Source organism: Myxocyprinus asiaticus, chromosome 39 (genome assembly GCF_019703515.2).
Source record: "Myxocyprinus asiaticus isolate MX2 ecotype Aquarium Trade chromosome 39, UBuf_Myxa_2, whole genome shotgun sequence".
NCBI lineage: Eukaryota > Metazoa > Chordata > Actinopteri > Cypriniformes > Catostomidae > Myxocyprinus > Myxocyprinus asiaticus.
In genome coordinates this window covers 19,319,560-19,343,703 of record NC_059382.1, presented here as the reverse complement: position 1 = coordinate 19,343,703, position 24,144 = coordinate 19,319,560, and the positions used below count along the sequence as shown (strand labels likewise).

Sequence of the window (24,144 nt, the reverse complement as noted above, 5' to 3'; positions counted from 1 at the left end):
TAGATGCAGTATGCAGTTTAGCATTGTCTTGCTGAAATATGCAAGGCCTTCCCTGCAAAAGACGTCGTCTGGATGGAAGCATATGTTGCTCTAAAACCTGTATATACCTTTCAGCATTGATGGTGCCTTTCTAGATGTGCAAGCTGCCCATTCCATAGGCACTAATGCACCCTTTTACCATCAGAGATGCAGGCTTTTGAACTGAGCACTGATAACAAGCCGGATGTTCCCTCTCCTCTTTAGTCTGGAGGATGCGGCGTCCATGGTTTCTAAAAAAGAATTTCAAATTTCGATTTGTCTGACCACAGAACAGTTTTCCACTTTGCCTCTGTCCATTTTAAATGAGCTTTGGCCCAGAGTAGATGGCGGTGTTTCTGGATCATGTTCACATATGGCTTCTTTTTTGCATGATAGAGCTTTAACCTGCATTTGTGGATGGCACGGCGAACTGTGTTCACAGGCAACTGTGTTCTGGAGGTGTTTCTGAGCCCATGCAGTGATTTCCATTACAGAATCATGCCTGTTTTTAGTGAAGTGCCGCCTGAGGGCCCGAAGATCACGGGCATCCAATATTGATTTTCGTCCTTGTCCCTTGTGCACAGAGATTTCTCCAGATTCTCGGAATCTTTTGATGATATTATGTACTGTAGATGATGAGATATTCAAAGTCTTCCCAATTTTACATTGAGGAACATTATTCTGAAATTGTTCCACAATTTTTAGACGCAGTTTTCTGCAGATTGGTAAACCTCTGCCCATCTTTACTTCTGAGAGACTCTGCCTCTCTAAGATACTTTTTTTATACCCAATCATGTTACTTACCTGTTCCCAATTAACCTATTTAGTTGCAAAATGTTCCTCCAGCTGTTTCTTTTTAGTAACACTTACTTTTCCAGCTTTTTGTTGCCCCCGTCCCAACTTTTTTGAGACGTGTTGCGGCCATCAAATTCAAAATTACCTGTATTTTTTTCTTAAAATGGTACATTTCCTCAGTTTAAACATTTGATATGTTTTCTATGTTCTGTTGTGAATAACATATGGGTTTATGAGATTTGCAAATCATTGCATTCTCTTTTTATTTACATTTTACACAGCGTCCCAACTTCTTTGGAATTGGGGTTATACAAATCACAATAATGGTGACAACCAAAACAACATATTAAGTATAAGGTGAGCTCTGAATAACCACTAAATGACAAATAACTGTAAATTACAACAAATACAACAACAGCAGCATATATAAAATCTATGCGAGAACATGCCCATGAGAACGTTGCGGTTGTGTCTCTCTTCCTTTTTTGTGAAACAGAGAGCCACCGCGGCTGCTTCTCAACCCGGTCCGTCCTGCATTGAAACTCTGGATGTGGATATGGGAGTGTTTCCACCGGCTCAATCCCTGTGGACCTCCCAGCCCACAGCACGCTAGTTCTGCCCGGTAGAGTTCACGAGTGAGGTAGGCATTCCACCTTTAATATCTCGTTTGGGGCTCACGATGAGGATGAGTTATCGGTTGCAGCATTAGAGAGTGGGCTTCTGCTTTCGGAAGCGGACGAATCTTCTGAGCTCCCGCCCTCTCGGTTGTATTTAGTTAAAACTGCTGTTTATCACTATGTTTTTGATTCAGTAGTTACATAAATCAGAGTGTTGGTCAGTTTTATTAGTTCAGTGTAAAACGTGTATTCACCCTAACTTCTACCCTTATTTTTTTGTTCCAGATAAATCCTTCTCTTTTTATCTGAATCATCGTTTTTTAAAATATATTGGCCCCCATATAGCTTCAAAACTTAGCTAAATTATTGTTAATAACTTAGTAGAGAAATACTTTTTTCTAAATGGGATTCTTTCTCTCTCTCTCTCTCTCTCTCTCTCTCTCTCTCTCTCTCTCTCTCTCTCTCTCTCATTTGGATCTCATATGTGTCAGAGCAGTGGAAAGTTGGCACTCATTCAGCTTATGAGGAGTGTGTGTAGGGCAAGTGTGCTGGACCTGTTTGCCAGTGTTCACACAGCACAACTCGCACAGCAGCTTAAGTTACAGGATTCAATTACATGGCCAATTGCAGCAAAAATCTTTCATTATGAAACAGGGGCGGACTGGGCCTAAAAAGTGGCCCTAGACTTTCTGGCCCAGAGTGGCCCACCAAACCTGGCCCGCAACTCACCACACCATAACACACCGACTCATTGATTAGATTTTCCAGCTCAATTTCAAATGTTTGTGTTAAAAAAAAAAAAGACATTTCTATTGACTGCTAGTCATGACAATGCCCCACAGTGCACAAATTGTCATAATTTTAAAACATATAAAACCACTGTAAATGTGATGAGTGGATGTTTTTAGAGAAAGCATTAAAAATAAGCACTTTTTAGCTCAGACAAATAACATGTCTGAAAACTTTTTTCCCAACATACAGATGTTAGGTTAAAATGTATATGAAAATCAGGGGCATAGCAGTCATTTTAAAAGTGAGGGGGGACACATTTGTCAGTAGGTGGCTCGCACAGACCCAACACTTACAGTGCAGTATTAATATATTACAGTATATATTAATATAGAAGTATGATATAAGTAGTATATTAATATATATGTATTATTTTCATGTAGAAAAAAGTGTGTCTACATACAGTATCTATTCACTTTAGTAAAATACGTTCTAAGAAGTGTTCTAAGAACACAGCAGATCTATCTTTTTTCCTACAGTTTGTTGACTGCACACCAACATAGAAGTAAAAAACAGGAATTGATATTAAAAATAGCTTTACATATTTGACACAGATCTAGTAATCTGCTGAAATTGGCAAAACAACCGATCAAACTATTACCTCACAAACATAATGTAAAATGTAGGGGTGTGCCCAAAGCCGAATGCCTTATTCGGAAAGGCATGGATAATGACTTCAAAACGAATAACAGATTCATCCGAATAATATTCAAAATATTCGTATGACTGATTATCCAAGAAGCACAAGGATAAAGCGACATTTTAAATAAACATATACAAAATTACAAAGAATTTATGAATCTGTGCTGCCAGTCAGGGACGGACTGGCCATAGGGAGAACCGGGACTTTTCCACAGGCGGCAATAAGCCGAAACGGGCTGCCGTGTTATGCCGAATGCGAACGGGCTGCGATGTGCAGAAAAGGACAGCGACACTATGCTTTTTAGTCTTCTTCTTTATACAGTGCTAAATTTGAGAATCTTAAGTGTTCTTGAACTGGAAAGATGCTATATAAATGTAACATTTTTACTATTATTATTATTATTATCAGAATCAGAATGAGCTTTATTGCCAAGTATGCTATATAAGGAATTTGTCTTGGTGACAGAAGCCTCCAGTGCACAAACAATACAACAACAAGACAAAGATAATAAAAAACAAGAATAAAAAAAAGGGGAATAGAAAATACAAGTATATATAGAAATACACAACACAATACAACAAATCTGTTATGTATATATATATATACAATTGTGCTCAAACGTTTGCATACCCTGGCAGAAACTGTGAAATTTTAGCATTAATTTTGTCTTTTATTTAAGGATAGTGATCATATGAAGCCATTTATTATCACATAGTTGTTTGGCTCCTTTTTAAATCATAATGATAACAGAAATCACCCATATGGCCCTGATAAAAAGTTTACATACCCTTGAATGTTTGGCCTTGTTACAGACACACAAGGTGACACACACAGGTTTAAATGGCAATTAAAGTTTAATTTCCGACACCTGTGGCTTTTTAAATTGCAATTAGTGTCTGTGTATAAATAGTCAATGAGTTTGTTAGCTCTCACGTGGATGCACTGAGCAGGCTAGATTCTGAGCCATGGGGAGCAGAAAATAACTGTCAAAAGACCTGCGTAACAAGGTAATGGGAATTTATAAATATGGAAAATTATATAAAAAGATATCCAAAGCCTTGAAAATGCCAGTCAGTACTGTTCAATCACTTATTAAGAAGTGGAAAATTCAGGGATCTCTTAATACCAAGCCAAGGTCAGGTAGACCAAGAAAGATTTCAGCCACAACTGCCAGAAGAATTGTTTGGGATACAAAGAAAAACCCACAGGTAACCTCAGGAGAAATACAGGCTGTTCTGGAAAAAGTAGGTGTGGTTGTTTCAAGGAGCACAATACTTGTTGACCCCTCTCCAAACATAGCGCTTATGGTTGTGACCATAAAGCTCTATTTTGGTCTCGTCACTCCAAATTACAGTGTGCCAGAAGCTGTGAGGCGTGTCAAGGTGTTGTCGAGCATATTGTAACTGGGCTTTTTTGTGGCATTGGCTTCTTCCTGGCAACTCGACCACGCAGCTCATTTTTGTTCAAGTATCATCGTATTGTGCTTCTTGAAACAACAGCAGTCCAAACTATCCTTTGTAGTCTTCTGATATCCAATTTCATAGATGAACCAGACCAGACAGTTATTGAAGTGCAGAGGACATATTCAATGGGTATGTTTACATGCACTAATTATCGTCAATCCTAATAAATTATATCCGACTGCAGATTCCAAATATACTGTCGATACAAATATTTGTTTACATGTGCATAACATGTATTCCGAACCAAACTTCTGCGCATGCGAAGAGTGTCAGTCGTTGCGTTCTGAATAATCAGAGAATGGCACCAAAGTCCGTAATTGCCATTTTGCTTTGTTGAGATAACAAAAAAACAAAAAAATATGCCAGAAAAGCTTTCTTCTCATGTTACTCACTCTACTCGGCAAACTAAGAATTAGAAGCAGCATCTAATACCCTGTCTGATTTAACCATGTATTTGCCTCATGCCCATTCCTCCTCCTATATAACCACAGACATTTCTGGATGTGAGTATGAAGTAAAGACAGGTGGGTGAGAGTTGTCCTTAAAGGAGTTTACAGATGTGGAATGGAAACAAAATAATAGGGACTTTATGCAACAGCTGCAGACGGGATGCTACGCGAAAAATCACTAAGCAATAATAATGGTGGAACGGAGCATTTAATCAACCAAGAAAAAAAGGTAGGCTATTTAAAACAGCAAGAGAAGGGATGCTTGCAGTGTTAAATAACTGTCAGAAGAAGAGTTTTACTCTTCTACGATATAAGTAGCCTACGTCTAAAACCTAGATATTATTATTAATAGGTTACTGATATTTTAGAATTTTTTTATTCAAAGCCTATAGCCGCATTTGTAATTTAACATACATTTTGAGGAGGATGTTTAGGCTATTTACTGTGTTTACTATGCATTATCTCTTGTAAAACATATTCTAACATTTACTTTCCTAATCTGTCACATGCGATTGACTGTCACTGTGGCAAAGAAGAAATGCTTTAGAAATTATGGTTTCAACATCAGGAAGTGAGTGAAGTCGTGTACACGCAATTGAACACAGAACGCCGTAACCGCAACTGATGCTTAAAGTCCCTATAAAGTACCCATTAAGCAACTGCTTTATGTGATGTCATGAAAGAACATATGAGCCCTGCAGAATATTCAGTGTGAGCCTGCATACCCTTAATAATGTATTTTGTCATTGTTTTGTATAAATTAGGTTCCTGCAAAGAGCATCATGTATAAACAGACATACACACCACATATCTGCACATGAGTGCAAGGTATTTTAGAATATGACTGAGAAAATAGTTAGATTCAAACGTTTACATGGCTAATATTTTTCTTTTATTCAGATTATTTTAGGTCTACACTACCCCCTTCAATCGGATGGATATTTTATTCTGATCCAGCTCAGTCGGATTATTTTTGTGTTTACTGTACATGAAGGCTTTTCAGTATTCTAAACAGATTATTTGGTTAAATGTAAACCTGGTCGGTTCCTGCTGAATAGAACTGTATCAGCAGCACCTGTGGCAGGTTGAACTTCCTCAACTGGCAAAGGAAGTACAACCTCTGCTGGGCCTTTTTCACAGTGTAGTCAATGTGGGTCTCCCACTTCAGGTCCTGTGAGATGATAGAGCCCAGGAACTTGAATGACTCCACTTCAGCCACATTGCTGTTCAGAATGGTGAGCAGGGTCAATGTTGGGTGTTCCTCCTGAAGTCCGCTATCATCTCCGCTGTTTTGAGCGTTATTATAATATATATTATAATATATTATTATTATTATTATTATTATGATTATTATTATTATTATTTAACTAAATATTGGTGTCCTATCATAAAAATTCCTGGTAGACTTATGGGACTTTCACCTGTTTGTAGGTTATATTGAATTTATTTTCATTTCCTTTAATGTTTAAATTTGTATTTATTATTCACTGCAAAATGTGTGCTTGACATTTCATATTTTGCTTGACACCTCCTTCCTCCAGAATAATTTTGTTATACATGCACAGACAAATGAACGGACACAACCTGGACAGGTGGCCAGTCCATCACACAGCATTATTATTATTATTATTATTATTATTATTATTATTGTTATTATTATTAGGCTATTATTATGAAAAGGCATAAATAAGGCATATTTTATTGACATAAACTATAAATGTAAGAGTAACATTAAAAAATGGGCATTTCGTTTAGTTTTGATGCACTTCCAGTTTAAGCCCCACCCACACCTGGTTCTATCCAAATACAGATACAGATACAGATAATTTTGTCTTATGAACAGATACAGATACAAATACAGATAATGGCTTTGCCACACACCCATAGTAAAAAGCATAACTTAATGAAGACTAAGGCACTGATATAAACTTCACATACAATTTGTGCTTAAAAGAAGGTCTGTCCTTTGTTTTGTTTTTTTCTGCATTCCACATAATGCTGCCAATCAAGAACAATATGCCAATAAATATCTCTCGTCTCTAGATTATCAATTACAACATCAGTACCAATAAAAAACATGGATAAATGAGCATTGTTGAAAGCAGCTTTGTAGAAATGAATGGAGCTGCATTCATTAGACTTACTGAATGATGGCCTATTACGTAAGGGTTGTTTCGTCTCATTTCGAAACTCACCTGTGATTGGCTGGATGGTTGCTCAATCAGCCCAAAGTAACAAAACGCAAAGAATACTGTACACAAATCGTCTTGGTTACTGGTGTAACCTCTGTTCCCTGATGGAGGGAACAGAGGTTACTGGTGTAACCTCTGTTCCCTGATGTCGATGTAGTGACACTAGGGGTTCGCTCTTGAGAGCCCCAATCACCTTTGCTTTATTCAGAAAAGGCCAATGAAAATCAGAGTTGTGCTGAGGAGCTGAGAGAGAGTCCCGGCCGTGGCAGGAGGGACACAATGTCTCATTCCCTCCATCAGGGAACAGAGGTTACACCAGTAACCAAGACGTTCCCTGTCTGTCACTCACTCAACATTGTGTCGATGTAGTGACACTAGGGGTTCCTATACGAAACACCGCAGGCACTGAACCGTGTCGCAAGGTACGGAGAACCACATAGTGACCTTCCAGTGAGTTAGGTAAGGCCCCTCCGGGAGGATCATTCAGGGGAGGCATGCTGCTCCGCAAGCCTGCAACGGTGACCGGTGGCTGGGGCGGGCAAGCAGCCCCAAGAATCACCGTACTTACCTGTTTGCCGGCTTTCTTTCGACAGAAGACAAGGAAATGCAAGATACTCACATCAGGCTTGCTGACCGGAAAGACTTTCAGTGCCTGGCTGTCACGGGTGCAAGGGCCGGAGGGGCTGAGCATTGGAGAATGACCCAGGGAATTAGGAAGTTGCTCTTTTATTGACAATTTGGGTGCCAGCGCCCAGAAGGCATCCGGCAATGTTGGGATACCCACCTCGTGCTGACCCAGGGGCAGGAGTGGGGCCCGTGCGCACACCTGGGTCAGAGTCGTCAATGAGAGCTGCCTCATCCCTGGGTCACCCATCTCAGGACCGCCTCGAAGCCCATCCAGGGTTCTTGGTAGCCGGCTGGTGGGCAGGCGGAGGATATTTTTCTCAAAGACCGACGTATGGACTCCAATGGTGGGGGAGCCAGGGCCGGCACCACAGGAGGATGGCCCTGGCGAGAGGCAGGTGGGGCGCAGGACTTTGGAGGCCTATAGGCGGCCACACCACGGCAGGATGTGTTTGATGGCCTCTGTCTGCTTTTTCACCATAGAGAACTGGTGGGCTAAATCCTCGACAGTGTCACCAAAAAGCCCCACTTGGGAGATGGGCGCATTGAGAAAGCGGACTTTCTTGGCATCACACATCTCCGCAAGGTTGAGCCACAGGTGCTGCTCTTGGAGCACCAAGGTGGACATCATCTGGCCCAGGGTGCGCGCCATGACTTTCGTTGCCCGTAGAGCGAGGTCAGTCGTGGTACGCAGTTCCTGCATAAGCCTGCTGCGCCCTGCGGGCATAAATGCACAATGATGGCACGCTCAACCTGGGGAAGCTCGACATATCCTTTAGCCTCTCTGCTGTCGAGAGTAGTTAGGGTGGACGAGCCGGTGAAGCGTGTACAGGCAGAGAAAGGTGCCTTCCACGACTTCGTGAGCACTTCGTGCACTTCCGGGAAGAAGGGCACTGGGGCGGGGCACAGCCATGTGTCACGCTCCGAGCCCAGAAACCAATCATCTAGCCGCGAACGCTCAGGGCAGGGCAGAAGGTTCCATTCCAGCCCAATGTTCGCGGCCGCTCAGGCAAGCATGGCTGCCAACTCAGCAGAAGCCCGAAAGCACATCCAGAGTTTCAATGCAGGACAGACCGGGTCGAGAAGCAGCCGCGGTGGCTCTCTGTTTCACAAAAAAGGAAGAGAGACGCAACCGCAACATTCTCATGGGCATGTTCTCGCTTTTTTATATATGCTGCTGTTGTTGTATTTGTTGTAATTTACAGTTATTTGTCATTTAGTGGTTATTCAGAGCTCACCTTATACTTAATATGTTGCTTTTGGTTGTCACCATTATTGTGATTTGTATAACCCCAATTCCAAAGAAGTTGGGACGCTGTGTAAAATGTAAATAAAAAGAGAATGCAATGATTTGCAAATCTCATAAACTTATATATGTTATTCACAATAGAACATAGAAAACATATCAATTTTTTAAACTGAGGAAATGTACCATTTTAAGAAAAAAATAAGGTAATTTTGAATTTGATGGCCGCAACACGTCTCAAAAAAGTTGGGACGGGGGCAAGAAAAGGCTGGAAATGTAAGTGTTACTAAAAAGAAACAGCTGGAGGAACATTTTGCAACTAAATAGGTTAATTGGTAACCGTTCAGTAACATGATTGGATATAAAAATAGTATCTTACAGAGGCAGAGTCTCTCAGAAGTAAAGATGGGCAGAGGTTCACCAATCTGCGAAAAACTGTGTCTTCAAATAGTGGGACAATTTCCGAATAATGTTCCTCAACGTAGAAGACTTTGAATATCTCATCATCTACAGTACATAATATCATCAAAAGATTCCGAGAATCTGGAGAAATCTCTGTGCACAAGGGACAAGGACGAAAATCAATATTGGATGCCCGTGATCTTCGGGCCCTCAGGTGGCACTTCACTAAAAACAGGCATGATTCTGTAATGGAAATCACTGCATGGGCTAAGAAACACCTCCAGAACTCATTGCCTGTGAACACAGTTCGCCGTGCCATCCACAAATGCAGGTTAAAGCTCTATCATGCAAAAAAGAAGTCATATGTGAACATGATCCAGAAACACCGCCATCTACTCTGGGCCAAAGCTCATTTAAAATGGACAGAGGCAAAGTGGAAAACTGTTCTGTGGTCAGACAAATCGAAATTTGAAATTCTTTTTTAGAAACCATGGACGCCGCATCCTCCGGACTAAAGAGGAGAGGGAACATCCGGCTTGTTATCAGTGCTCAGTTCAAAAGCCTGCATCTCTGATGGTAAAAGGGTGCATTAGTGCCTATGGAATGGGCAGCTTGCACATCTAGAAAGGCACCATCAATGCTGAAAGGTATATACAGGTTTTAGAGCAACATATGCTTCCATCCAGACGACGTCTTTTGCAGGGAAGGCCTTGCATATTTCAGCAAGACAATGCTAAACCGCATACTGCATCTATTACAACAGCATGGCTTCATAGTAGAAGAGTCCGGGTGCTGAACTGGCCTGCCTGCAGTCCAGACCTTTCACCAATTGAAAACATTTGGCGCATCATGAAACGAAAAATACGACAAAGAAGACCCAGGACTGTCGAGCAGCTAGAATCCTGTATCAGACACGAATGGGACACCATTCCTCTCCCAAAACTCCAGCAACTGGTCTCCTCAGTTCCCAGATGTATATGGACTGTTGTTAGAAGAAGAGGAGATGCTACACAGTGGTAAACATGACCCTGTCCCAACTTTTTTGAGATGTGTTGCTGCCATCAAATTCAAAATTAATGTATTTTTTCCTTAAAATGGTACATTTCCTCATTTTAAATATTTGATATATTTTCTGTGTTCTATTTTGAATAAAATATGGGTTTATGAGATTTGCAAATCATTGCATTCTGTTTTTATTTACATTTTACACAGCGTCCCAACTTTTTTTGGAATTGGGTTGTATGTCAAATAATGAGGTCCACACGAGGTATAGAGTTAATGTGCACATATGGATATGCCCTACGATGTGTAAGTAATTTCAAAATAAAATTTCTGTTTTTCAAAATAAAAGCCATTGTATTGGTTTTACTTTACAATGTTTTTTGAATATTCACTCTGTAATGGGGTCTACATGGGCATGTTGGGGCCCAGGGAGGCCGCCTATATTGCCTGTAGGACGGGCCAGTACTTGCACAGCAATGGGCCAGCTCAAATTACCCAGCGGCCCACTGGGAAAATGCCCAGTGCTCCCGACGGCCAGTCCGCCCCTGTTATGAAATACTTTACGCAAGGACAAAATTATGATAACCTGAAAAAACTCCTGTGGTCCATTTCCGTTCTCCATCGCATTAACAAAACACTGGTCAAATGAAATGCAGATGGGCATTTTGGGAGTAAAGACAGGGAGTTTATGGGAATTAACCAAACAGAATAGATGTACCATAATACAGGCCCTTTATCCAGCCTTAATACAACCACAAGATAGCAAGTGCCCAGGAGTGTTGTGTTAGAATGACTCATACATTAAAACATACAGTAGGAACAAAGCAGAGCAGTTGGGAAGTTCTGGCCTGGATCTTCTACCATCATCAGCATGTGCCTCTTAAATTGTACATAGTGGCCCCAAGATATATTTAAACACTTAATCCACACTTAAAAGCTATGAATGTCTTTCATTATATCACAGAATATCAAACCAAATGGTATTTATTAAATATAAATATATATATATATATATATATATATATATATATATATATATATATATATATATATATAGCGCTTTCAAGAAATGTTACAGTTCAAGCAAAATATTTCACAAAAAGTAGTTTATTCGGTTAGAATTATTAAAATATAGATAATGTTCAAAATTACGACAAAGTATTTGAACACTTTTTTGGGTTGTGGAACATACAGTAGTTAAAGGAATATTCTGGATTCAATTCAACTCAAGCTCAATCAACAGCTTTTGTGGCATAATGTTAATTACTACAAAAATTCATTTCGAATGTCCCTTTAAAGCTGCATACGAAACTTTGTGCTATGTAGTGACATCTGTGGTTGAAACATAAAATTGCAAGCAATTTGCGAGGAATTTTTTGTTTTGTGTTGAGTTGTATTTTGGCATTGCTCTTCTTTGCAGATGAATCTCATGATTTGAGCTTATCTGGACATTGCCTGTGTGAAATCATGACTTGAAGATGCTCATAGTCGGAGTCATTACGTGCTATTTTCATGTTGATATTGTTACTCTATTGAACATTTAAACTGTAATATTACTTGCTTTGATAAAGATAAACAACACTTGTATTTACATATTTTGAATTAATTAATTTTACACTTATAGTGCTTTTCTGGTACTACACTCAAAATGCTTTTACACAGAAAACAGGGAACTCTCCTGAACCACCACCAGTTACCAGTATATTTTAAAATGATTAATCAAGTGTTTTATCTACCATTAATGTTTGTATTGTACTACAGCTATCAATTTAAGAGGTGAAACCCATTTCATGGCTGATACGAGTTCAATGGAAGACTTTCTTATTTTAGATTATATTGTACATACAGCCTCAGTTGATAACACGAGTAAAACCTTACTACTAAAATAGCAGATCTGTGCACTGCACACAATAACACTGTAAACTAAAAACATAAAACGAGGATTTAATAATTATGGGGATGAAATATACTTTATTAAACATAAAAATAATATGCAGAAATATAAGATATAAAAATTACAATAATATGTTTAATTAATAATTTATTAAGCAGTAAAGTTATAATAGATTGATAGTTACACACTAAACAAATTAATATGTACAGTATATTACTGTGCTATGAAATTGATGATAATACAGTATATGATATGATACATTTCTTTGGGAACTATCTTGTAGTAACTTGTAACTAAAGTGGCTTTTAAACAGACTTGTAAACAGACAATCTGCTAAAAGGACAATAAGTGATAGCTTGTGCATTTCTGCGACTGGGGCAAAAGAAATCAGCAAACAGCAGTAACTTCACTGGACAGTGTAGATACATTGAAATCGGTTAACACACGAGTAATGATCAATTAAAAAAAGCATGACAAGCAATATAAGCTTCAACAGCATATCCAAGCATTAAAGCAGGTAAAGAACTTTGCCAAACAGTTAATAGATCCAGACTGCTGCAATGCTGTTCTGATCTGTGTGACATCTGTGTGAGTCACTGAACTGAACAGCGTGGTTTCCTCAGCCGGAACACATGACAGCCAGTTCTTTTTTTTTTTTTTTTGTGTTTATGGGCATGACATAATGACATAAGGATGAACGACATAAGCCTGCAATTTCACACCAAATCCAACAGGACAGCTTAAAATGTAAATAGTTTTTGTACCATGGTGAATCAGGGTAAGGTAAGCATATTGTTTTGAACACTGTTTTATGTACTCTATCAATAATGGCATATTGTTCATTTTTAAACAAAATCTTCCATAGTGCAGCTTTTTTTTTTAACAAAAAATAAAATAAAATAAAAAAAATAAATAAAAAAAAGGGGGGGGGGGGGGGGGGGTTGGGAGTCAAAAATCTGGGTTACAGTGAGGCACTTACAATATAAGTGAATAGGGCCAATCCATAAACATTAAAATACTTACTTGTATACCACAAGACATAAACAATATGCATATTAACATGATTTTTGTGCGATAAAATAGCTTACTAAACCTTTTCTGTGTAAAGTTATTTCCAACTTTGTTGCCTTCATGACGCTGTCAACCCTAAAATGACTGTAAAAGTGTCAATTTAATCAACTTTACAGCTTAAATAATACACAAATTTTAACAGAAAATTTTAAGTAAGCAATTTTATGAGATTATAAGCTTCAAATTTCTGCTTTTAACTTTCCAAAATTTGGCTCCATTCACGTCCATTGTAACTGCCTCACTGTAACTTCGATTTATGCTAAAGAGGGATAAGTCGATATAATTTTTTGTGGTTATCAAAATTATGCCACAAGTGCTGTCTATTGATCTCAACTTGTATTGAACCCAGAATATTCCTTTAATTTGCTGAATTACACTTGTGGTTACAAGGACACCTGTGTGAATTTGCGGAAATGACTTCATACAGTAAATATGTAAGGAATAATTGATGATGGACCATTAAATTATTGAAAAATAATGCACACCTGAGGTGGTAATGCAGTCACGATGCGCAGCAGAGTTTGCAGAGAGCGGGCTTGTCCAGTCGGACGCAGAAGCCTCAGCTGGGCTCCCCCCCTCGGGGATGATTGCCCAGTCACAGGCTGATGCAGAAATGACGGACATGCTTTCCTGGGCGGCCGCGAGCGTCGGGTTAGAGTGGAACCCTCCGCTCTCCCCTGAATCCTCACGGCTTGATGATTGGTTCCTGGGCTCGCGGTGCCGCTCAAAGCAGCCACGCCCTGCTCCAGTGCCTTTCTTCTGCTGTTGACAGAGTGGAGGAGATGTAGCGGGGGAAACGCATATTTGCGTTTCATTGGCCACTTGTGGGCCAAGGCATCCACTCCCAGCAGGGCTTGGGACATGGAGTACCAAAGAGGGCAGTGGGCTGTCTCTGCCAAGGCAAATAGGTCGAGTTCCACTTTGCCAAACATTTCTCAAACCCTAGAACCGTATAAGGATGAAGTCTCCATTCCCCCGCCATCGGTCCCTGCCACAACAGTATGTCCGCTCCGCAGTTCAGACGGCCTGGAACATATGTCTCACGCAAGGAGAGGAGATGGCGTGCACTCCACACGAGGAGGCATTGCTCCAGGCTCATCATTGGTTGCATTTGAGTGCCGCCCTGCCAATTTATGTATGCTACCACTGACATATTGTATGACCGAATCAGAACATGATGATTCAATATGTCGGAATGGAAACCTTTCACCACTAAGATGATGGCTAGCATTTCCAAGCAGTTGATGTGCCATGCCAGGCATCCATTGCACAGCGCACCTGTATCCGTGGTCACTACTTTTCATCTGAAAACCTGACCCAGCATCACACCCTGCTGATAAAGGTTTGGAGCTGTCCATGGTGCTAGAGCAGCCAGGCAGTGGCAAGTCATGGTGACGAGCACACGCCCCCGACGCCAGGCGTGACTCGGTACATGGTGTTTGAGCCAGCACTGGAGAGGTCTCATGTGTAAAAGACCTAATGGTATGACGGCAGATACTGCCACGATAAAACCCAGCATTTTCTGAAAAGACTTGAGACATACGATGGTGAATGGTCTGTATGTGCTCACTCGTGAGGTGCACACTCATGCTCATGTTGTCGAGTCGAACCTCCAAAAAGGACATTTGTTGGCTGGGAGAAAGTGTGCTTATCACCCAGTTGACACTGAGACCAAAGCTGTACAAATGGTGAAGTATCAAGTCCCTGTATTTGCATAGCAGAGCCTCTGATTGAGCCAGTACAGCCAATTGTCAAGGTAATTCAGAATGTGCACACCATTCATCTTCAATCTAGGGGCCAGAGACAATCTGAACAGAAGGACTTTGAATTGATATGTCATCCCTTCGAACGCGAATCTCCAGAACAGCCTGTGATGCGGTTCAATTTAAATATGAAAGTATGCGTCCTTTAGATCTATTGATGCAAACCAGTCCTGTGGGCAGATGTGCAATAAGATCTGTTTCTGAGTTAACATTTGAATGGTCGTTTTGCAAGTGTGCTGTTCAAGTGTCTCAGATCTAAAATTGTCTGAAGCCTGCCACCTTTCTTTGGAAAGAAAAGGTAGCAGCTGTAAAACCCTTTGCGGGCGTGGCAGCTCGGAACAATCTCTATCGCATCATTTGCAAGATTGTGAATTTCTGCATGTAATACTGGCACATCCCATGATGGAACCATCGAAGACAAACCACTGTTGAAGTGAGGCGGTTTGTGTGTGAACTGGATCGAATACCCGTGTTTAATCATTTTTAGCACCCAATCTGACATGCCCGTGAGAGTCCGCCACGTGTTCACGTAACGGGATAGCGGGCACTTTATATTTGACACTAATTGTGATAGCACACTGCTCACCATTGGGAAGCAGTTGTGCACAGTGTGTGAAATGGAGAAGCAAGGCAAATTCTCAAGAATGGCCTGAGCCAAAGTTAATAAGTACACTAAGGTATGGTTTATGAGCGTGCAAACATAAGAGAGAGAATTGTTTGTATGTGATCATTATGAACAGACCCAAAGAGGGATCAATTCAAATGTCACAGATGCAGATAGGCCAGAGTCCACCGTCTTCCTGTGATTTGACGAGAAAATAATGGCTGTGACATTCTCTCTGTGCACCATATGGGGAACAACCCCTATTTCATCTCTCACATGGAGATTTACTACCTCGGAGCACAGAATGGACATGTCCTGCACTGTAACATGGAGGATAGAATGTTGTTGAAACGAGGCGGCTGCATTGCAAACCGGAATGTATAACCGCACACTACCGAAAAATGCACGGAAACGCTCGCTACATGACCGCATAATGCACGGGTGGGCGCTGGGGGGAGGGGCTGCAATATCCTCCATGGACCATTCTCCGCTGTGCGAGGGACACAGAATCATTATCATCGTCAGACCCGGCAAATATGACAAAAAGTGCTCATTCATAGAGAAATTAGACCCAGGCCCTATAGACATACATACATACTGTATGTAATCAAATGAAATCAAATAATAATCTCTAATATTCTGGGTATATTCTGGACCACTGGGTAAAAACAAGCCATTTTGCAAAATACGCAGAAATTCATGCCTGATTTTGAATTCATAACATGTATACATTATAAAACAGAAAATAGCAGTGAAATGTAAGTCATGTGCTGGAGAGAAACAACTCTTTAAGCGCATCGAACACCACAATCACTTGTTCAATGCATATATATATGTACAGTCGTTGGCAAAAATATTGGCACCCTTGTTAAATATGAGCAAAGAAGGCTGTAAAAAATATGTATTTATTGTTTATTCTTTTGATTTTTTATTCAAAATATTCACAAAAATCTAGCCTTTAATTTAAGTAAACTAATTGGGGGGGGTCTAATAATTAAATAAACATTTTTCTCCAAAAAATATTTTGCCACAATTATTGGCACCCCTACAAATTATTATGAGTACAACTACAAAACTACAATCAGACATCACCTACATCACAAGAAGATGTTTGGGAGGGTTTCAAGAAAAAAAGCCTCTGCTCTAATCCAACAACAAACTCCTGGGTCTTCAGTTTACCAGACACTACTGGAACTTCAAATGGGACCGGGTTCTATGGTCAGATCAAATAAAAATAGAGCTTTTTGGCAGCAAACACCAGAGATGTGTTTGGCACACACCGAGAGGTAGCCATATGGAAAAGTACCCTGTGGCCACGGTTAAATATGGTGGTGGAGCTTTAATGTTGTGGAGCTGTTTTTATGCCAAAGGTCCTGGACATCTTGTTTGGATACATAGCATCATGAACTCTATCAAATACCAACAGATAAAAAAATCAAAACCTGACTGCCTCAGCCAGAAAGCTTAAAATGGGCCCTGGTTGGATCTTCCAGCAAGACAATGATCCAAAATACACACCAAAATCAACACAAAAATGGTTCACTGACCATAAAATCAAGGCTCTGCCATGGCCATCACAGTCTCCTGACCTGAACCCCATAGAAAACCTGTGTGGTGAACTGAAGAGGAGAGTCCACCATGTGGACCACGGAATTTGAAGGATCTGGAGAGATTGGAGGAATGGTCTCAGATCCCTTGCCATTTGCATTATAGGAGAAGACTCATAGCTGTTATCTTGGCAAAGGGAGGTTGCACAAAGTATTGAATAAAAGGGTGCCACACATATATTTGACAAAAATATTAGTTTTTGATAAAACTTATGTTGTGTTTGCAATTTATAATTTTTTTTTTTTTTTTTTTTTTTTTTTAAATGCATAAATTCTGATTTCTGAAAGTGTGAAAGAATTGTTTGAATGTGCTGCTTCTCTGTTGTTAAGGAAAATTTGGAGAGAAAAAATTTGGGCGAAAACTTGGCCCATCCATTTTTAGTGAGGCCCACCCAAAAGTAATTTCCTGGCTACGCTCTTGTTTTTATCACATGCGAGTCTCCATTAAACTTAACTCAGCAAGCGAGCGTGCACATCCACGTCAATCAAACCAATCGCAATGGAGGAAGGGAGTGCAATCATTTTGATTAAACTCGTGCAACATCATACCGTGCTTTCAGTTTCAATATAATCAATTGTGCAGCTTTCATTGATGTCACACTGATGTCTCAGAGGTCAAATTGTGCAGTTTAAAGCGTTTTAGATCGTTCAGGCTTTGTTCAAAGTTTTGTGAGAGTATAGATGAATTCAGTAATGTAAATCAAACCAAATTCATACGTCCTTTATCATTTCTGTTTTTTAATTTTTAATTTTTTTTATCATATTTTAATAAAAACAAAAAAATGTATCTGATTAATCGATTAATCGAATAAATAATCGAAGATTAATCAATTATCAAAATAATCATTAGTTGCAGCCCTAATTGCTGAACAACTGTTTACAGTTCCACTGAGTTGTGGGGGTGCGCTGACTTTGCTCCCAAGAGAGTTTGTGTGAGAGCAAAAGAGAAGGGGAGGTTTAGCATGACTCAAGTTTCTGTGTGTGTGTGTGTGTGTGTGTGTGTGTGTGCACTTGTTTGTGTGCGTGCATGCATATGTATGTGTCAGCGTGTGTAAGACGAGAGGGAGAGTGAGCGACTGGTCGGTTTGCAGCCCGAATCCTTCATTGCTAATTCGTAAATGTCACTTTAGAACTAGCAACAGAGGTTTAGGCTTGAGCTGCTTTTAAGCACTTATTGGAGAAACAAGCTACTGTGTGTGTGTGTGTGTGTGTGTGTGTGTGTGTGTGTGTGTTTTCCTGTTATCTACAATAATAAATGAAACAGAAAAGCCTGTGAACAAGTATCAGTATTTATTCATTGTATTTTTCTAATATCTACCATTATAAATAATGAAAAAGCCTGTGATTTTGTTGTATGCGGGTATTTATCACTTTGTGGGGACCAAATGTCCCCATAAGGATAGTATAACCCAAAAGTTTTGACGTTGTGGGGACAATTTGTTGGTCCCCATGAGGAAAACAGTTTATAAATCATACTAAATTATGTTTTTTGAAAATGTAAAAATGCAGAAAGTTTTCTTTGGGGGTTAGGGTTAGGGGATAGTATATAAAGTCTGTACGGTATAAAAACCATTATGTCTATGGAAAGTCCCCATAAAACATGGAAACCAGTGTGTGTATTTTTCTATTATCTGCAGTTATAAATAACAAAAAAGCCTGTGAACAAGTAGGTCTGACAATATTTATTTATTCGTTCTATTTGTATTTTATCGGCATGAAACGTAAAGGCTTTTAGGGTTTATTTATTCATTCCCATTTCTAATTAATTATTCTGTTCATTCTATTTAGTTTATATATTTCTTTATTTGATTTGGCAATGCTTTATTTATTTACTGAAGTAACAAGGTATTTGTGCATTTGTGTGTGTGTGCGCAAGCGAGTGAGAGAGAAACAGAGAGAGATCGCATGTGGGAAATACCTGTTTGCTGCAGCTCTCAAGAAGTAACATCACTTCAAATTGCCATAATTTAATGTGATTGTGTCAACATTCTTGTATATACTTTTTCCATTGTTAAACAACTGTTTACAGCCACACTGAGATGCAGGGGTGTGCTGACATGCCGGCTCTGGTTGTTGCTCAGGAGTCGCATGTGTGTGAGAGCGCATGTATGTGTCAGTGTTTTTTTTTTTGTTTTTTTTTTTCCAATTTGGAACGCCCAAGGACAAATGCCAGTTGCCTCCGCATCTGAGACCGTCAACCCACGCATCTTATCACGTGGCTTGTTGAGCGCGTTGCCGTGGAGACATAGCGCGTATGGAGGCTTCACACCATCCACCACGGCAACCACAGTCAACTCACCACGTGCCCCACCGAGAACTAACCACATTATAGTGACCACAAGGAGTTTACCCCATGTGACTCTACCCTTTTAATTTGTTTCTTTGTTGTGGTAACCTGTAGGGTTCTTTGAAATAACTGAAAAATTTGGCGAAGTGATATGGAACCATTATGCGGTCAAGACCTGGAACTACTTCATAGCCGTGCATTTACTTGGAAAAAATAACTGCACACCTTAGAACGTCTGTCAACCAATCAGAATCAAGCATTCAACAGACCCGAGTTATAAACTAAAAATAAGCTTAGCAGCATTTGGTTAAAGGTTATTCCAAAAATGTGATAGCATTCAAACATTTTTAAGTGTGACTCAAGTGTCCAAAATTTACTTTAGTGTTCTTTTTATAATAGGAAATGTGAATAAACCTTACAGCAGGTTATTTTTTATCAATCCATTTTTTATGCATTATAAAACATTTTGCTCCAGCAAAGATGACTGATTTACACATACACACACCTCTAACTCCCTCTCACACATTTATTGTGCTCTAGCTCTCCCTTTTATGCCGCTTTCTCTCTTCTGCTCTCCGTTTCTATAGAAATAATTGTTGAAGATGTTTTCACCCCTGACATTTGATTGACATATTGTACTTTCCGCTTGGTTTCCTTGGAGACAGTGGGAAATTGATATATAGAATGGCAACGACAAAGCAGGAATGTTGTCTTTCTTTTTTAGCTTTCATCCAACTCTAAACAGGTTTTACAAAGCCGTGAATTTTGCCTTTTGCTTCTCAATGGAGGCCACATCATGCAGTCTTATTAGCTGTTTAAATAAGCCTAGTAAATTGTTTAAAGAGTTTAATGTGCCTGTCTCTTTTCTCTTCCAGGCCTCTGAGTTGGGAATGCTGTCAGTGTACTACACCTACATCCTGACTTCCTTGGTAAGGGGATTTTAGTGTTATGCTCTCTAATGAAAAATGAATACATTGTATATAGTCTGGTGGTGCACTGATCACATTTATACATGTGGATCATTCACAGGAACTGACTTCATTTTAGAAATGGGCAATTTTGTCGATTTGTTTACTGAGTACACATTTATTATATTTTTACTGTCAGTCAATAAAACATATGGACATATGTGTTCTATCGTGCTGTTTTATCATGGTTTCTAGACATTTCGTTTTTTTTACTTTTACGGTTTTACTGGTTTTTACAAAGTGAAAAAAAAATATTAGTTAAAATAGTTTAAGTAAAAAAAAATTAAAACAGCATTCCTACTCAGAAATTGCACATTAACAACCCCTCAAGTCGTAATTACAACTGGGAAACTCTGACATAATTTTGATACACATGTTTCCAACTTGGGAGAAGATGTAAACTTTCAACATGGCAGAGGAGAGTACGGTTTCCCTAGTAAATTAGATGTTTTGTTCATTTTTCTAAATACAGCTCATTGCTAGCACTTTTACGTTTATGTACTGTATATCATCAACCCTTTAATGCATATTAAAAAAATTTAAACTGAGAAAATATCATGTATTTGTAAAATACCATTATTTTAATACGTATCACGGTGTCAAAAAAAGAGGTCTCCAAGAAATGGAATGAACCTTGTGTCCTCCATGTTTCCTGTTCTTTCTGACAACAAAGCACTTAAATGCAACATATGAACATTGAAAGTAGGATATTTACGATAGCACATTAAGGCAGCTATAGTTCTTACTGGATTTTGATAGTCTTGTAATGCAAAATGAAAAATATATATCCTGTACACTCAATGACCATTTTATTAGGTACACCTGTACACCTATGTGATTATCTAATCAGCAAATCACGTGGCAGAATTGCAGTACATAAAATCATGCAGATACAGGTCAGGAGCTTCAGTTCATGTTCACATCAACCATGGGGAAAAATGTGATCTAAGTTATTTCGAGCATGTCATTATTTTTGTTACCAGATGGGCTGGTTTGAGTATTTCTCTAACTGCTGATCTCCTGGGATTTTCACGCACAACAGTCTCTAGAGTTTACTCAGAATAGTGCCAAAAACAAAAAAACATCCAGTGAGCGGCAGTTCTGTGATGGAAATGCCTTGTTAATAAGAGAGGTCAACATGGAATGGCCAGACTGGTCCAAGCTGACAGGAAAGCTATGGTGACTCTCAGCATCTCAGAATAAACAACACGTCAATCCTTGAGGCGGATGGGCTACAACAGCAGAAGAAAAAGTCGGGTTCCACATCTGTCAGCCAAGAACAGAAAGCTGTGGCTGCAGTGGGCCTACCATCTGTGTATCTCAGCAGAAATCGAGATTCATCAGACCAGGCTATGTTTTTCCAGTCTTTAACTGTCCAGTTTTGGTGAGCCTGTGCCCACTGCAGCATCAGTTTCCTGTTCTTGGCTGACAGTAGTATTTGATCCCCCTTCTGATGGTTGATGTGACTATTAACTGAAGCTCCTTACCTGTATCTGCATGATTTAATGCACTGCACTGCTGCCACATGATTGGCTGATTAGATAATTGTATGAATAAGTAGGTGTACAGGTGTACCTAATGAAGTGGTCGGTGAGTATGTATTACTCTTCCAAAATCAATTCATGCTGTTATTGTTTTTATGATTGATCATTGTTGTCATTTTCGTGTTTCGGAGACTCACGCTCATCCCTTTTATATTCCTCTTACACGGATGCTTTTCCACGTTTTCGCATTTTGGACAAAGTGCAAATGTTCTATGATAGGTGGCCATCATATGATGGGTGTTTTTCTCAGTGCAGTAATACAGTTGTTTAGAAATCTTCTGATTTCTTGAAAGATCTTGAGAACTTGAAATCTGAGAGCACATGGCTAATGAGGGGATTTCCATGTTAAAAGCACACAAAAATCAAACATAGAGTGGTTTGCGGCACTTGTGCTGATTTCTTTTGTTGATTCAAGGATTTTATAAACAGCCTCTTTGTCGTTTCTGTTTCAGTTTTTCTGTTTCAAGCTGATGTGTGCTAGAAATATCAAACCAGGATGCATATACTGTATCAAAACTTTTTTATTCGAAACAACTTTCAATTCACAGCACTTTAAAAGCAGTCACTTAGTGTGGAACAAACCAGACACACTTTAACATGCTCTAACCTAATTTAAAGGAGCCACTTCATTTACCCACGGCACTTTCCTTTATTTTGCCTCTTCTGCCTGCAATCGTTCATGCTTCCAACACGCCAACGCAATGGCATCCTCCCATCCATACGCTGGTGTTTCATTACGCCATTATCACAGTGTGAAAAAGGGATGTCAAAAACGCACTACATCCATCACAAACCCAGTAATCAGTAAATGACTCAAAGAGAGCTCTTCAGCCTCTGCTCTGGCCACGCTCCACAGAGTAATGAAGCACTCTGTGGTGCAGGAACAGGGAGTAATTACTAAACCTCTCTGAATGGTGAGATGGCCTTCTTTGGTTATGGCCATTGTGTTGCCAAGTGTTTCATCATTCTGTGTGTGTGTGTGTGTGTGTGTGTGTGTGTGTGCGCTAAGCAAGTACCATAACTCTGTTATGGTGGGGTGTAGGGTCCGGGCATTTTAATACAAGCCCAGGAAATGATCAGATGCATAGATGAATGGATAGAGAGCATCATACCCATTCAAACTGAGGGGGCAATTGAGTCCAATCGAATCACACTTTACACAGAACATTTGCATTAAAGGGAAAGTTAACCCCATGTTCACCCTTATGGAACATGGAACAATAAAAGAGATATCTAGGGAAAAATTAAGCTCTTGAAACAATGTGATCCGTGACTGTCAAGATCAGTTTCAGTTTTACTCACTGTATTAAAATTGTGTTAGATCGGGATTCAAACCCCTGGTCCCCCCTCACATTGGATGAAAACTGTTCCTTTATACTAGAAAGTCATAATCATGTTTTTAAAAAATATTTCTTAATTGACTGATTATTCTATTTAATCCCCTACATTTTACATATGTTACTCAAAATTATTTTGTTGTTGTTGTTGCTTATATTTGCTTATAAGTTGCTATAATCACGTGTTTTGCATTGTCTTGTCCAGGGATCTTCAACGTTTTTTAGACCAAGGACCCCTTGGTGGATTGAGAGAGACAGAGCAGGGACCCTTGTTACATACTGTTAAAGTTTTGCATTTTAAGCCTTGCCTGTAATAGCATGAGTATAGAGTAGTAGCATATTAAGGTATTTAAATATTTTGTTATGATGCTTACATAGCAATGTCATTAAAATAATGATTATTGGAAGTACAGAGGCATATAGTTTTAAATTACATTTAAATTTGATATAATACATTTTTATTTGGGAAGAAAAATTAAGCATTTAGCTGTATTTTAGCTTCTTTAGCTTTGGTTGAAGTTAACTTAATATTATATTTTTGTTCAAGACTCTTGATCTAGTCATTGTATTTTCTCTATTTTTCTTGCATGGGATGGATGGCCCTTTTAGATGTATAAAAAATCTTAGGCACTTTAAGAGATGAAATCAGTGTTGCTGATAAGCCAGTGCAATTTATGACTATGTTGGGGGTGGGGCCTTTTTTCAAAGGCAATTTTGCAATCAAGCTGCGAGCAGAGGACAAAACATCACACCCACAAAATGTTTTACATCTCTGTCATCTCACCTGAATCCATTTGTCATGGGAATAATTCAAGTCCCTGTGGGATCT

The 24,144-nt window shown here is 39.4% G+C and overlaps 1 protein-coding gene across 1 annotated transcript in view; it reads left to right on the top strand.

Annotated features, from left to right (window-relative positions):
* The window catches only part of grik4 (glutamate receptor, ionotropic, kainate 4), a 294,389-nt gene that overhangs the window by 141,967 nt on the left and 128,278 nt on the right, over positions 1–24,144 (top strand). Inside the window, exon 6 of the mRNA XM_051678844.1 lies at positions 20,342–20,395. Coding sequence (XP_051534804.1) covers positions 20,342–20,395 — 54 coding nt within the window. The remainder of the gene's footprint in view (positions 1–20,341; positions 20,396–24,144) is intronic.